The 12,692-nt window shown below is 38.3% G+C and overlaps 1 protein-coding gene across 8 annotated transcripts in view; it reads left to right on the top strand.

The window, feature by feature from the left end:
• Positions 1 to 12,226, top strand: part of NRG4 (neuregulin 4) — a 52,556-nt gene extending 40,330 nt beyond the window's left edge. For 3 of the 8 annotated variants that reach the window (XM_083871125.1, XM_083871126.1, XM_083871127.1), the window contains 3 exons: positions 1,133 to 1,282; positions 5,624 to 5,703; positions 5,793 to 10,565. In XM_083871125.1, coding sequence (XP_083727251.1) covers positions 1,133 to 1,282; positions 5,624 to 5,703; positions 5,793 to 5,809 — 247 coding nt within the window. In that variant the 3' untranslated portion in view covers positions 5,810 to 10,565. The other 5 variants (XR_014591089.1, XR_014591090.1, XR_014591092.1 and 2 more) reach the window with 5 other exon arrangements.
• Positions 12,227 to 12,692: the final 466 nt, after the last annotated feature.

The following is a 12,692-nucleotide window of genomic DNA, read 5'->3' as shown; positions in this document are numbered from 1 at the left end:
CAGAAAGTGTAGTGGGAGTCACATCAGGCATCATGTCAGAAAACTCACAGGGATCCTTTGGTCTTAGTTAGATATGCTAAACATTCTTCTTTTTTGGCAGTTCTTCCCCTCTCCACCTTCTTATCCCTTATCTGAAATTATACCTTGCAGCTGCCATTGGCAGTTGAGAACTTGAAGTATGTTGCAGTTTAGCCCATTTTTCTCAGCTGGAGCCTGAAATTGCTTATGTCACAGATAATTATGACTTCAGTGCCAGAAATAGCAAGAAGGAGCAAGATCTTTAGTACTACAAATAGAGAGAAGCAAATTGACATATATAAAAAATACACTCAGAATGTAGATATTGAAAGAAGTGCTTTCCATTTTCTGTAATGAAATCAATTCCTTAAGAAAACTTAGCAGAATAAGTGCAAAATACATAACAAATGAGGATTAGTTTAGCTTCAACCTACCTATTTTTTGACTAAAGATGAATTACTCAGCTATTATTTTATTTATTTTTAATAAAATATCATACCATTTAACCATTATAAAATACCATATTTGTCTTCATCCTTTCTTCAGAAGAAGTTTTCAGAAGCTCAACACATAAAATAAACATAGTAGGGAAGACTTCTACCTAGGTCTCTCCAAGAGGGGGGTTATTCACCAAGCATGTAACATGTTCTGGCATGAATTATCACATTGCATAAACTACTTTTGCAGTTCAAGCTGTACTGTGTCTCAATGAATTCCCATTTCCTCGATCTCTTTAGCTGACAGTACTATCTTCAACAAAGGAAGCCAGAAAGTTACCTGAAACAGGGAAAAGAAAACATGACTACTGTGTGAAAACCAGTGGGATGACACAGTTAACACTAAAGTAGGCTTAATTGAATCTGTCAGTGATGAGTATATTAAACCTAATATGTAAAAGCAGTATGGATCAGAATGTAAACTCGATGCCCGACATGCCTAATTCCCTTTGTTCCAGAAATACAAGGTGAGAGGAAATTCTGTAAGAAGACTTGCTGTGAAGCAAATATAATCTTTGAATTCTGTCATAACAAGTTCTCTACCCAGAAAAAGTCCTTGTGCTTTTTGTTGTAGATGACAAGCTACCATCTAATCCAAATACAACTTGGTTTCCCAGGTGTATTGAGAATTACACAGGAGCTCGTTGTGAGGAAGTTTTGCTGCCCAGCATCAAATCCCAAACAAAAGGTGACCTGTTTGCAGCTTTCTTGGCTTCCCTTCTTCTTCTAGGAGTTCTTGTAATTGGAGCATTCTACTTCCTTTGCAGGTAAAAGTGATTCATAAGGCTGAAGCTATTCAATCAAGTAGAAATTTCTTCTGGTAATCATGTACTAATTATTTGAATATAAAAGTATGTAATGAATTATCCATAAGGTTGTATGGTTATTCAGCATAATGAATGTGGATGTCTCAACTTGTTGCTTGTAATATTTACTTCCTGGCTTGAAGTTGTCTCAGTGTCATTTCTAAGCTCTTACTTACAGTTGCTTTGTAAAAAATACACATAGTACACCCCTATCTGAGATTTTACAGTCTACCTAGAGTTAGTTCTAACATTTTAAAACATTAGTCCACCTTATGTTGTCCAAAGACTGAGAAGTAGAAGTAAATTAACAACGTGCTTAGGGATCAGAAACTGGTCCTACTGAATTGGCAACCAAAGCAGCTGGTGTCATTATCTCCTAATTCTTCTACCACTCCTGGTCTAAAAAGGAAAACTAAGGAAATAATGAAATAGAGGAATACTTCCAGGTATTCTGGAAGTATTCTGAAGTATATCAGATGTTTACTACATTTTAGGACAACCCAGAGAGCTAACTAATTTGTCCAGGATGATCCATGTTTAAGTAGAAGGCAAATGTCAGTGCTAGACAGAGAGTGCTGCAGGGTGGGTTTTAGTAGCATTTTAAACATATTAGGACTTGGAATGAAAACACATAAACAGGATTGAGGCAACTATTTGATGCTGTACATAATTACTTACTATATTCATATCAAACCCAAACAAATGTATCATCTTCACCTGAAATGCAAATCAACTTTCTATATCCCCTCTTTATTTGTAGAGAACAGCACTTTTTGTAAGAACTCATTTGCCATATACCATTACTATGTGTTTATGCATCTCTATGCCTCTATAAGGCAACTTATAGCCCCTGTAATTCTTTACCATCCCAGACCTGCAGCCTCTTCTCTTTCCTCCTATACTGCATTTCTCCTTGGTTATGATAACCAAAGGTTCTCGCAATTCTGTTTTTTGTGCTCCCATGGTCACATTGCCAAATCAACCTTTCTGTTCTGTGCCTTTCAATGAGCGACCTTTGGAATAGCTGGTCTAGTTTTACCTCAGCTGCTGTCATGGAAACCCACTGAATGCCAGCTTCTCCCACAGCTGAATGTATTTAGAAGAGATAGAGAGCATTTGATAAAACGGTATAAAAAACCCCCTTGTTGTGAAGGATACCCCCCGCATTAGCAATTTTAATTCAATTAATCTTGCTTAGCCATGGAGTGCCACAGCAGTTGTTTGCTAAAAAACATTTGCAAATCACTATAAACTTACTAGAACAAAATACAGCTTAAACTATCCTAAGAAAAATTCATTCAAGTCTCAGAGATACAGATGGTATTTCTTTAGAAGTAAAACTGTCTCTGAGAAAAGAAAAAAAAGTCTTCAGAGAGTAATGGTGTAAAAGATCCCTTTCCTTTCACATACAGTAAAATTAGGGAAAAGCTGGAGACAATCTATTGAGTTTTATAGTCCAAGTGCAGAAGCTTAGAGTGACAGCAATGACAGGTCTGTGAAAATTCTTTCATTAGAACATCAACCTCTCTTTATTCAAGCTTTACTTAACTGGCAGAACAAGTAGTAGTGCCTCTTTATCAGCAAAATAAAAAGGGCAACAACTCAGTTATAACCTAGTTGCCCTGGAACCCTCTCTTACACACCAGACTAACTTGGGATATCTCATAAAACCACTATCAACTTCTTTAGTACAGATAAAAGAAACTAACTGGCTAAAATAGTCTTGTCTTACCTTTACACTTCAGAGGCTGATGTAGGATGATCACCTACTAGACAACTCACATATAAATGAAACACTTTACATCTGTAAGTCATCTCTCTTGGCTGAAGCAACCAACACATGAGGAATCTCAATGGATACTTTAATCCACTCCCCTTTTCAGATTAGTGAATGAGGGCTCATTAAGACTAAGAGTAAGAGCTGTCATTAATCCAGACTTTCTTCTCAAACTTCATCTATCACCTATATCTAAGAAGAGGGTAGAACTAGGGCTTATAAGAGTTAGCTGAGTTTGCATCATCTTTGACTTGGCCTCCTAACAGGATATATTAAGTTTCAAATGTTAAGAGACATACTGTGCTGAAGTTTCCACTATTCCACTTTATTAACAAAGACATTCGATCCACAATCAGAGAGCAGAAAGCCTTTTCCCTGGTACTGCGTAAGTGGGCATTTCCACGGCTCTTTCAGCAGAGGGTTCTAGTGGGGTGTTGGGAAAGATGGGACAGGAAGGGCTTGCGAATATGATTGCCTAGTAAGAAATACTGGAGATGTAAAACCTGTGAGTGAAATAGAAATGAAAGCTGAGCTTTGAGATGTGATCATGGCAGGCAGGAAGACGGCGATTAGCTGGAGATGGGTTGAAAGACAGAAAACAAAAGGACCCAAGAATGTAGCCTCTCTCCACCCTGCCAAGGCATCAGAGAAAAAGTAGATAAGGAAAGTAGTCTTTAGAGTTTAGAATACAGGATGATTTGGTAATACAGTAGTTCTCATAGGCTGCATGCAAAGTTTGTATCCTGCGCCAGTTGGTCACTGTAAATTAGAATATTCAACACAAAAGGAGATATTATGTATTGTAATAAGGTCCTTGCTCTCTTACCGCTCTGACCCCTGTCCTCTTACCTCCCTTACCCCTGCCATCTCCCTTACCTCATACCTTCTCTCTCTCTCCCTCTCTCTTTGGGGCCTCGCTTCAGCTGAGGCTGGTGGCTGAAGGCAAAGCCCTCTTTACCCACGACCCTTGCAATAAAACCACGTGCTTCTAGAATATCTCAGGTCTGCAGAGGTCCTTGTCCCTGCCGTCCACGGATGCTTCTACAGCGGGGTTTTAGTATAAACAGTAACGTAATCTGGAGGGGTGCAGAAGAGGAGATACTAATTGAAGTTCAGGATGAGGAACTTCATTATACATCAAATTGTTTGGAATATAGAACTCAGTGCTCTTTTTTAGTGTCTGTATCATCATACCTCCCTTTCCAAGTTTTCTTTCTCTCAGGCTGTTTGGGGCAGATTTGAGGACCAGGCATATGCAAGGGCATTTCATGCTGCCTAGAAACAAATCCATTCAACATACAAAGGTGGAGGTTTAATTGCTCTGCTTATGAAACTAAATCATAACTAACAGTGAAAGTAATCTATAAAAGAGTAGGGCTGCACGTGAAAGCTCTGGAAGAACAGTGGGAAATAATTCTCCTTTTACATTTAGCTGAGTCATCACATTTTTATCAACTGATGATTTATTTTTTCCAGTCTGCAGAGTGCATGAAAGCAGGGCAAATGCAGATCTAGCTGCTCTCCATCTTCAAACAACCCCCACCCTCTCCAACAAATGGTGCTGATAAAGCCTGTCCTTCTGACATGGCCAAAACAGGGAAGTGTGCAAAATTCCCTGCTATTACACTGCTACTGAGGAACAAATGGGATATTCTGCTTCCAGCAGTTCACCTATCAGACCAGGTCCATCTGGTCTTCCTTCCTCCAGAAACATATTGTACCAGGGTTACTGGAAGAAAAGTAAGACAGGTAGCTGATGAGAAGAGATGCCACATGAGCCAGCTTTTTTCTAAAAGGAATAGGGAAACCTAAATGCCACACATATAGCTCAGAAGAATAGAGCAAACCCTAGGGAAAACCAAAATAAATCTGCAATTAATTTCTATATTTCATCCTAAGTGTATGCTGAAATGACAATTTACCTGAAAGGTAAGTGTCAAATTGATGAACAGGAACTCAGCCAGCCAAAACAACAGGGTCTAGGAATAAAGCCATTTAAGCTGTCCAAGACAACAGACTTTGTGGAGGAATTACATCACCACAGGACACAAACTGGACAGAACAGAGAATAGCTCATGACTGTTCTCAAGAGAGCACATGTCTGATTACTATTAAAAGAAAGGGAACTAGACAGCAAATGATCAGCTTCATTTACAAGATTTGCTTCTCCTCAACAAAGTGTGGAAAATTTCACATCATTTCCAAACACTAAGAGAATTGATAAATAATTTGGTGCTATTCACTAATTGTTTAAACAAAGACCTAAGAAGTCAGACAAACAGGAACATTACCTTCAGGAGAGAAGCCATGTAGTTCCAACTGCTGTACTGCCCACTGATCTATTCTTCTCCCTCACATACATCTCAAAACCAGTGAGTATTAGAAAGTAACTGGAGAAGATCCATGACACTTTTTTCAGTCATTTTGAAAATCATTCCATTAATTTGTCTCTTCCCTGATAACTTTTTTCACTCTGTATTTCTCTCTCTCTCTCTCTGTTGTCTCCTTTTCGTTTTTATGGTCAGAAAAGTTTCCATTCCAAGGACAACTTCTTCAGAGTGTGGTGCCAACCTAGTTGAAACTACAAGCAGCAATGGCTGCAACAGTGAGTACAGTTTAAAATTAAATGACTGGACTCCAAAAGGGAAATCGGGGAGGAAATTTTTGTTAATTAAAATTTTGTTTATTTTTCAGAAATAACAACAGCCTAAAGCATTAGAGTGGAAGAATGGTGGGGAAACAACATGCAGAGCAACCTTAAGAATCTAAGTTGTAGAGGGTGACATGGTAAGCAAGATGAGAGAAGAAAGTTGACTGAAACAGGAGACTGACATGTGGGAGAAGACTACATCTAAGACTTAAAACAGTTGCATTTATTGGAGTTTCTATGTACTTTTAAAGCTGTATCAATTACACAGAAATCACTATCATTTATGTTTGAATTCTGTGAGATTATTTATGGTTTTCAATAATGCATAGGTAGATGCATGAGATAAGTTTGGGGTTTACTACATGGGCAATAAATAAAATAGTTTTTTTTTAAATTCACAGAGAATATGAGCTATCACAGGATTTTAGTGTGAGGTGATACTATGAATTTTTGATAGGGGTTTTTCATTTTTCACAGAATTTCCCCAGAGAAGCTGAAGCCTGTCTTGATTCAATAGTTTCAAAATTGATACTTGTGATACATGTCCAGAATTTGGCTTGTTTCAGATTCCCTTACCAGATGCAGGGGAAAAACCCCTACCCTTCTCCCACCTAATACTTACGTTTGTTTTTTAAAAATTGTAACACAACATCAGCACAAGATACCATTGGTAGTTTATTGCCTAGCTTCCTGGCACATGACTTTAATTCAAATTAAAGGGAAATATTAAGAAAAGAGATTGATAATGGTTTAAAAAGTTTTTTAGGCAGACTTTAGTACTCCTAATACTAAGCAAGACATCTTCCTTGATGGTTTTTAATTTTGTCTGGCTTTCTTCTGAAAATCTCACTACTGAGGGAAATTCAAACCTTACCTTGAATGTTCCAGTTGATATTTCAGACAGCAGAAATCAGGAATTTTGTTCATCAGGTCTATTTCTGACACAAAGTATAATCCAAACAGGTGTCTTGGCTGAAAAAAATGTTGCCCTCTCCAAAGATTTATTTCTTTTATTCACATAAGCATCTGTTGATTATATTGATATATACCACACTTATCCCTTACACTTAATCCCTTAAGGATTCTCTTACTCAAAGAGAGGCCACCTGTCAATGGTCCACGTCTTTTTTTTTTTTTTTTTTTTTTTTTTTTTTTTGTCTTCACAACATAATGGCACATTACCAAGCATGTCATTATGTGGGATTTATAAGGCTGCTTTGAAGTGAAGATTAGCTGAGAAAATTCATGAATTGAAAGGAGAGAAAATTCAGAACAGAGATTTCTTATCTCCAAAAGAAACAATCTGAAGATGTATAAAAACATAGGCACGGAGGAAATGTTGAATAAGCTCCTATTTCTAGGATGTCTACTACATGCTCTAGTGTCAGAAAAAGCACTGTGTACTTTGTATCAATGTAGACAAAAGCACAGTGGGACAGGGAAGAAAAGGCCTGTGGGTAGAGTGCATAAGGTGAGAAATCAAAGAGAAATCACATTACAATGGCTACTAGAACACAAAGCAGAATAATTCATTACTTCTGAAAACTCCTGTCACAGAAGTCAGAGTCTAAGTTAGTCTCAGAATGTGAAAGGAGAATCTGAGGGCACCAAATCAGATAGAGGACCTGATCCAGGGACTGTTATGTAAAGCACTAGAAGATAACTTTCTCCCCAAATTAACCAATCTTACATGTTATTTTCTGGACTTCAAATCTTTAGCAGATACACTAAAGGAAGGTGATAATACTGTTTTAAAGACTAGGAAGGATAAAAGTTATTTTTCATCACATAGGGACAGGGCAGTGTTGTACAGAGTTCAGGAGATAATGTAGCAGTACTGACAGCTACATCAGAATCAGTGTTACCTGAAGTACTTTGCACAGCCTCAGTGAAGATTAATCAGAGATGACAGCTGGTAGATCACTTTGTTGTGTTATTGATCGTGAGACAGTCAGATTTACAGTTTGGTATACTGTCTGCACTGAAGAAAGAAAAGCCTTGTGGTCATCTTAAGTAGCAATTCAGGAAGGAGATACTAATAGAAAATATAAGAAATAAACAGGCTGAAGTGATTCTGTATAAGCTCTTGGAATCCCCTCAGCTTTCTAAACAGACATGGAATAATTACTCATTGTTACTGAGCTTGTTTGCATTATTTGGGAAACAATCTGTACAAAAAGCAGGGCTGAATAAACTGACCCCATGTTAAAATGTGAACAGGCTGATTTATGAAACACTTATGTGTGAAGGTAATGCTATTATCACTTCAAACTGCGTCAAACCCATTGCATCTGAGAATATTTCAGACTGTAAAATTATTTCAGTTCACAAACTTTGTGACTATGATGTTCAAATCAAAATGACATCAGGCTACAAATTCATTTTAAGGTGGTCAAATGCCACAGAAAGTACAGAGTAGCCAACATTATATATAATTTAATAAAATAGTGCAACACTCTTTAGCAATGATTGCTTACAAAATTAATGAAGTAGTCCTGTGAGCAATTAAGTTAAGGAAACTCCAGTTCCATTGAATCAGATCTTGTGGCTGGAGTCACTGGAGTATGAAAAATTATTATGATGTTTATGAAAGGGTTAGTAATAAGGGCTCTCTCCTGTCTGCTTGACTCCCCTTCTCATGAAAGAGAGGATCTTATGTCTTTGAAATTACCTCTCCACCAGCTGAAAGATATGTAGGGAAGAAACTGGAAAAGACTAATTTCCTAAGAAACTCCACTACTATGATTACACAATAATCTATTAGAGTATTACGGCAAAAATTCTTTTATACCAGGGGATCATGTCATCCTGCTAGAACCTTGTAGTAAAAGTCTCTTCATAATGTACTGCAAAACCCTTTTGATCACTTGCAGAACTGACAGCCATTAGCAAGAAATCTCTTTATAGACCTGTAAGAAGTTGCTTATGTTACTCAGTATAGAATTTTCATTAGCAGCCCAAACAAACACTGTAGCAAAGTACAGTTAAAGTTACAGTTAAGGAAGAAAGTCAAATGGCTTTTCAAAGAAAATGAGGATTTCTCCGCTGCATAGTCTTTTGATTTATAATGTTAAATATTAAGCAGAAAAACCAACAGAAGTCCATTTGATAGCACTCCCCATTTTAAAGATAACTTGCATGTTTGTTGCAATGTATTTGTCCAGAATGTGCCCCAGCCAAAGCACCTGCAGTTATTGTTATCAGAACCCTTAGGAATTCATCAAGGTTGCTGAGAAAAACAAGGCTGAAATAAGAAAATAAGAGCCTGAGAAATAGAATATGAGGAATGCAAGAGCTTGATAAAGGAGACCCACAGAGCAATAACCTGGAACCAGTTGTGTTTCCTGGAGGGTTCGTGCAGGACGCATGGACAAGATGGAGGAACCAATGAAATAACGACAAACATGTGAACAAGCAGCCTTAGAATCTATAACTCTACCTTAATGTAAACAATAAATGGCTTCTGCTGAAATCATATTGGTTCTATAGTTCATAAGTCCTGAGCTCCTGCAAATGTTGTGCAACTCCTTCAAAATTTACTGCACTAAAAGAAAACGTTTGCCTTCTGGCCCTGAATTTTTGAAGAGCTGTAGAGAGGCTCTGATTGTGTAACTCAGTTATTCGAAAATGGAAAGCCAAGAAGAAATGCAAGATAGAACTTCTCACAGCAGAAATGGTCATTATTCTGTGTAAGTTATCTGCTTATGCTTATCCAAGTCCGTTCTTGCTCTCTTGGCTACTGTATCCTGTTCAACATGATCTGTATATAAGGCAAGAGATCCATTTCATGACAGCAGAGCAGGCAATACAAACCCTGTGAATTACCAATAGTCAGGCTGCTGCTCAGACACTGATACTCCACTAAGCCTTTCAGCAGGAACCATTTCTACAGCTAGGTAAGGGCATGTGAACAGAATATACAGGTGCAGAACCTGAATTACAAGAAGATACTGCTGGTTTTGTCCCCCAAATTAAAGTTACAACCAATTTTAATGCACCTCTATGTCAGTTTCTGTAGCATTTGAACTTTTTACAGTGCACATTAAAAGAGACTTTTCAAATTATCCTCTCAGTGCATGTAATGATATTTCATCTAAAACTTTTGTGCAGGCAAACAATGGGCTGTAAAATCTGGGTGAGCTTCCACTGGTGGTTGTTTAAGACGGCTGGGTCACTTGAATCTATATTGTACATTCTCCATCACAGAATTTGCTGCCATTGACAACCATTCAGACATTTTCACCAGTTCTGAAGATTCTAGGAGAGTTCCCTCTTTTGAGAGGATTATTGTTTGCCGTCACCACTGCCATACTGACAACTCAGTTGAGTTTATTTCAACAAAAGCTGTTTCTAACTCTCATAGCTGTAAAAATTTATCATGAGAAGGTGACGTGACCTGCCACGGACTCAGTGATGTGAATCTCTGAAACATTTATTTTCAGAATTTTGTGCTACCTGCTAATCTCAGGGAAGATATATCTGTGAAATGTAATGACAACAATTTATACATTGTATTTTAAAGCATTTAGAAGCACAAATCCCAATGATTTGGGAATTTTTTTTTTCTCCTAAATTATCAAAGCACTTGGGAAAAAAAAAATCTATTTAGCTATTTCTCTGATAATTCTAATATAAGTATCCAGGTGATATCACTTCCAAATAATCCAAACCTCTCTTAGGCATTTCCTTTGAGTTTCCAAATTCTCACTGTAGCTCTGTTTTCTTTAGAATAATATCCCACACTGTCCTGAAGTGCTCGTAGGCATGAAATAATCAATTAAAAGGCCCTACAATGCTTAAACTTGTATTTCTTTGATCTAAACCAGGAGCACAGGACTAATGCACACCAGCAGCAGAAGTGAGCTTGGTTTGCCTTGCTGCACACCTTGGAACCTGCAGTTCAGAACCCCCTCAAGGCTAATCTGGAGTCCTGCTGAAACAGCTTCTCCTGGAGCTTGTGTCTGGCTGAGAAATGGGCTTAGCAACAGGAAAAACTGCAGGTGATAATTAGATTCAAACAACTGTGTTACCTGTGTTTGTGTGCAGAACATACAACTGCTGTATTAAGATTAAACAGATTTTAGAGATCCACCAGATTCTGGTTTAGCTGTGCCATTGCCTGAGCTCACCATCAGCTTCTCTGACCTTCTGGCCAAGTCTGCAGTGTTACTGAGAACACATGGTTGATCACTCTTCAACTGTTCTAACACAGGAACCAGATAACCTTCCTAGGCTGGTCAGCATGGCTGACAGCACCAGGAATCCTATCTGCGTTACAGAAATGAAACATCTCCTTTCTGTCCTGTTAAATATGAAGGTTATGCAGACACAAAGGGCCAAATGTGATATTCTGGTTATGCTAAAGTAACACAGTCACCTCCCACCAAGGAGCTTCTCTGAAAATTCAAGCATACTCCATTTCTAGATACTTTTCTCTCTAAATGAAATAACTGAAGGTTATCCAAGTCACACTGACACTTACTAATCTCCCATCCACAAAGGGCCACTGAGAGTTCACAGCTCATCCTATCTTCTCATTAGAAAAACCCTATCATCAATACAGCCATGGGAAGTGCTGCCTATGCTCAGCTCATACTGCCACCAACAGTTAATGCTCAGGACAGACACACCCCTACTAAGGCTTGTTAGGCCAAGTTCAGGAAAAGTTTTAACTACACATGGACATAAAGTTGCAAACTGAAGTCTTCCTTGGTACATTTATTTAAAGCAAAAGATGTTACTTTGTTGTAGAACATAGAGGTGAAGTATTTGCTTTTTACTACACTGAAAATGGGCTAGCTGCCTGATTTTGCATTTAGAAATCTGGTGCTTTGTATGGTGCAAAATTAATCTTATTTTCTTGTCATTCTACTTTTGTCATTACTAAGTGAAAATAAAACGGAGGAAAGAATTTAAAAAGCAGCAAATACATTATTAGCTAAACTGAGGTCATGCTGAATTTACTCACTTGATACTGCATGCCAGCTGCAGCAATCAAAACAGGTGACTGATGTAAAAGCATAGGAAAAACATGCAGAAGCACAAGTCTTACTTTAAGTCTCTATATAAATATAATATAGCCAGGTCTTGTATGTCCCACAATACCAAATTTAAGAGCAAAAAACTTCCTAAAGAAACTTAGACTTATTTCTAAGCACTCTAGATTTAAAAGATTGTAATCACGCTACAGGAGAAGAGGCAACCACTATATTCTAAGCTAAGCAACTGAAATGCAGTTCAAGGTGGTGAGCCCAGCTGAACTCTTAGCTGGACAACATCTTTAAATCAGAGCTTTTTCTTCAAGAATAGAAGGCAAGGTACTTTGACATACTTCTATCTTTATTTAACAAATATTTTGTTACTTTTCTCTAAAGATTTTCATTGATTTTATCAAGTAAAACTGTTCAGTTTTGTAAACAGGACTCTGGGAATGTTCAGCATCTCTCTAGAAATAAAATCCAGGAAATGGTAGACTTAATGCATCAGTAGTTTTCCTAGAGTACTTTACATACATAAATAGAGCACATCAAAGTACTGGCTTTTTCTACATTTGGGTTTAGGTTTGCCATTGACACTAAACTGGGAGGAGCTGTCAATTCCCTCAAGGACAGAGACCCTGGAGAGACCTTGACAAGGAGAGATGGGCAATCACCAACCATATGAAATGTAACAATGGCAAGTGCTGGATCCTGCCCCTGGGACGGGGCAGCCCTGGCTGTGTGTCTGGACTGGGGAGCAGCTGTGGGAAGGGGCTGGGGTTGATGGAAGTTTGCTATGAACCAGCTGTGCCCTGGCACCCAGGAGGGCCAATCATGTCCTGGGGAGCATCAGGCCCAGAACTGCCAGCCAGGCCAGGGAGGGAACTGTCCTGTTCCCCACTCTGCACTGGGGCATTTTCCAGTCATGGGGGCAGTTCTGGGCACCTCAGGATAAAAAAGACATCA

The sequence above is a fragment of the Zosterops lateralis genome (genome assembly GCF_965231275.1).
Source record: "Zosterops lateralis genome assembly, chromosome: 13".
Classification (NCBI taxonomy): Eukaryota; Metazoa; Chordata; class Aves; order Passeriformes; family Zosteropidae; genus Zosterops; species Zosterops lateralis.
Note: the sequence above shows the minus strand (reverse complement) of the source record. Positions and strands in the feature narration are given on the sequence as shown.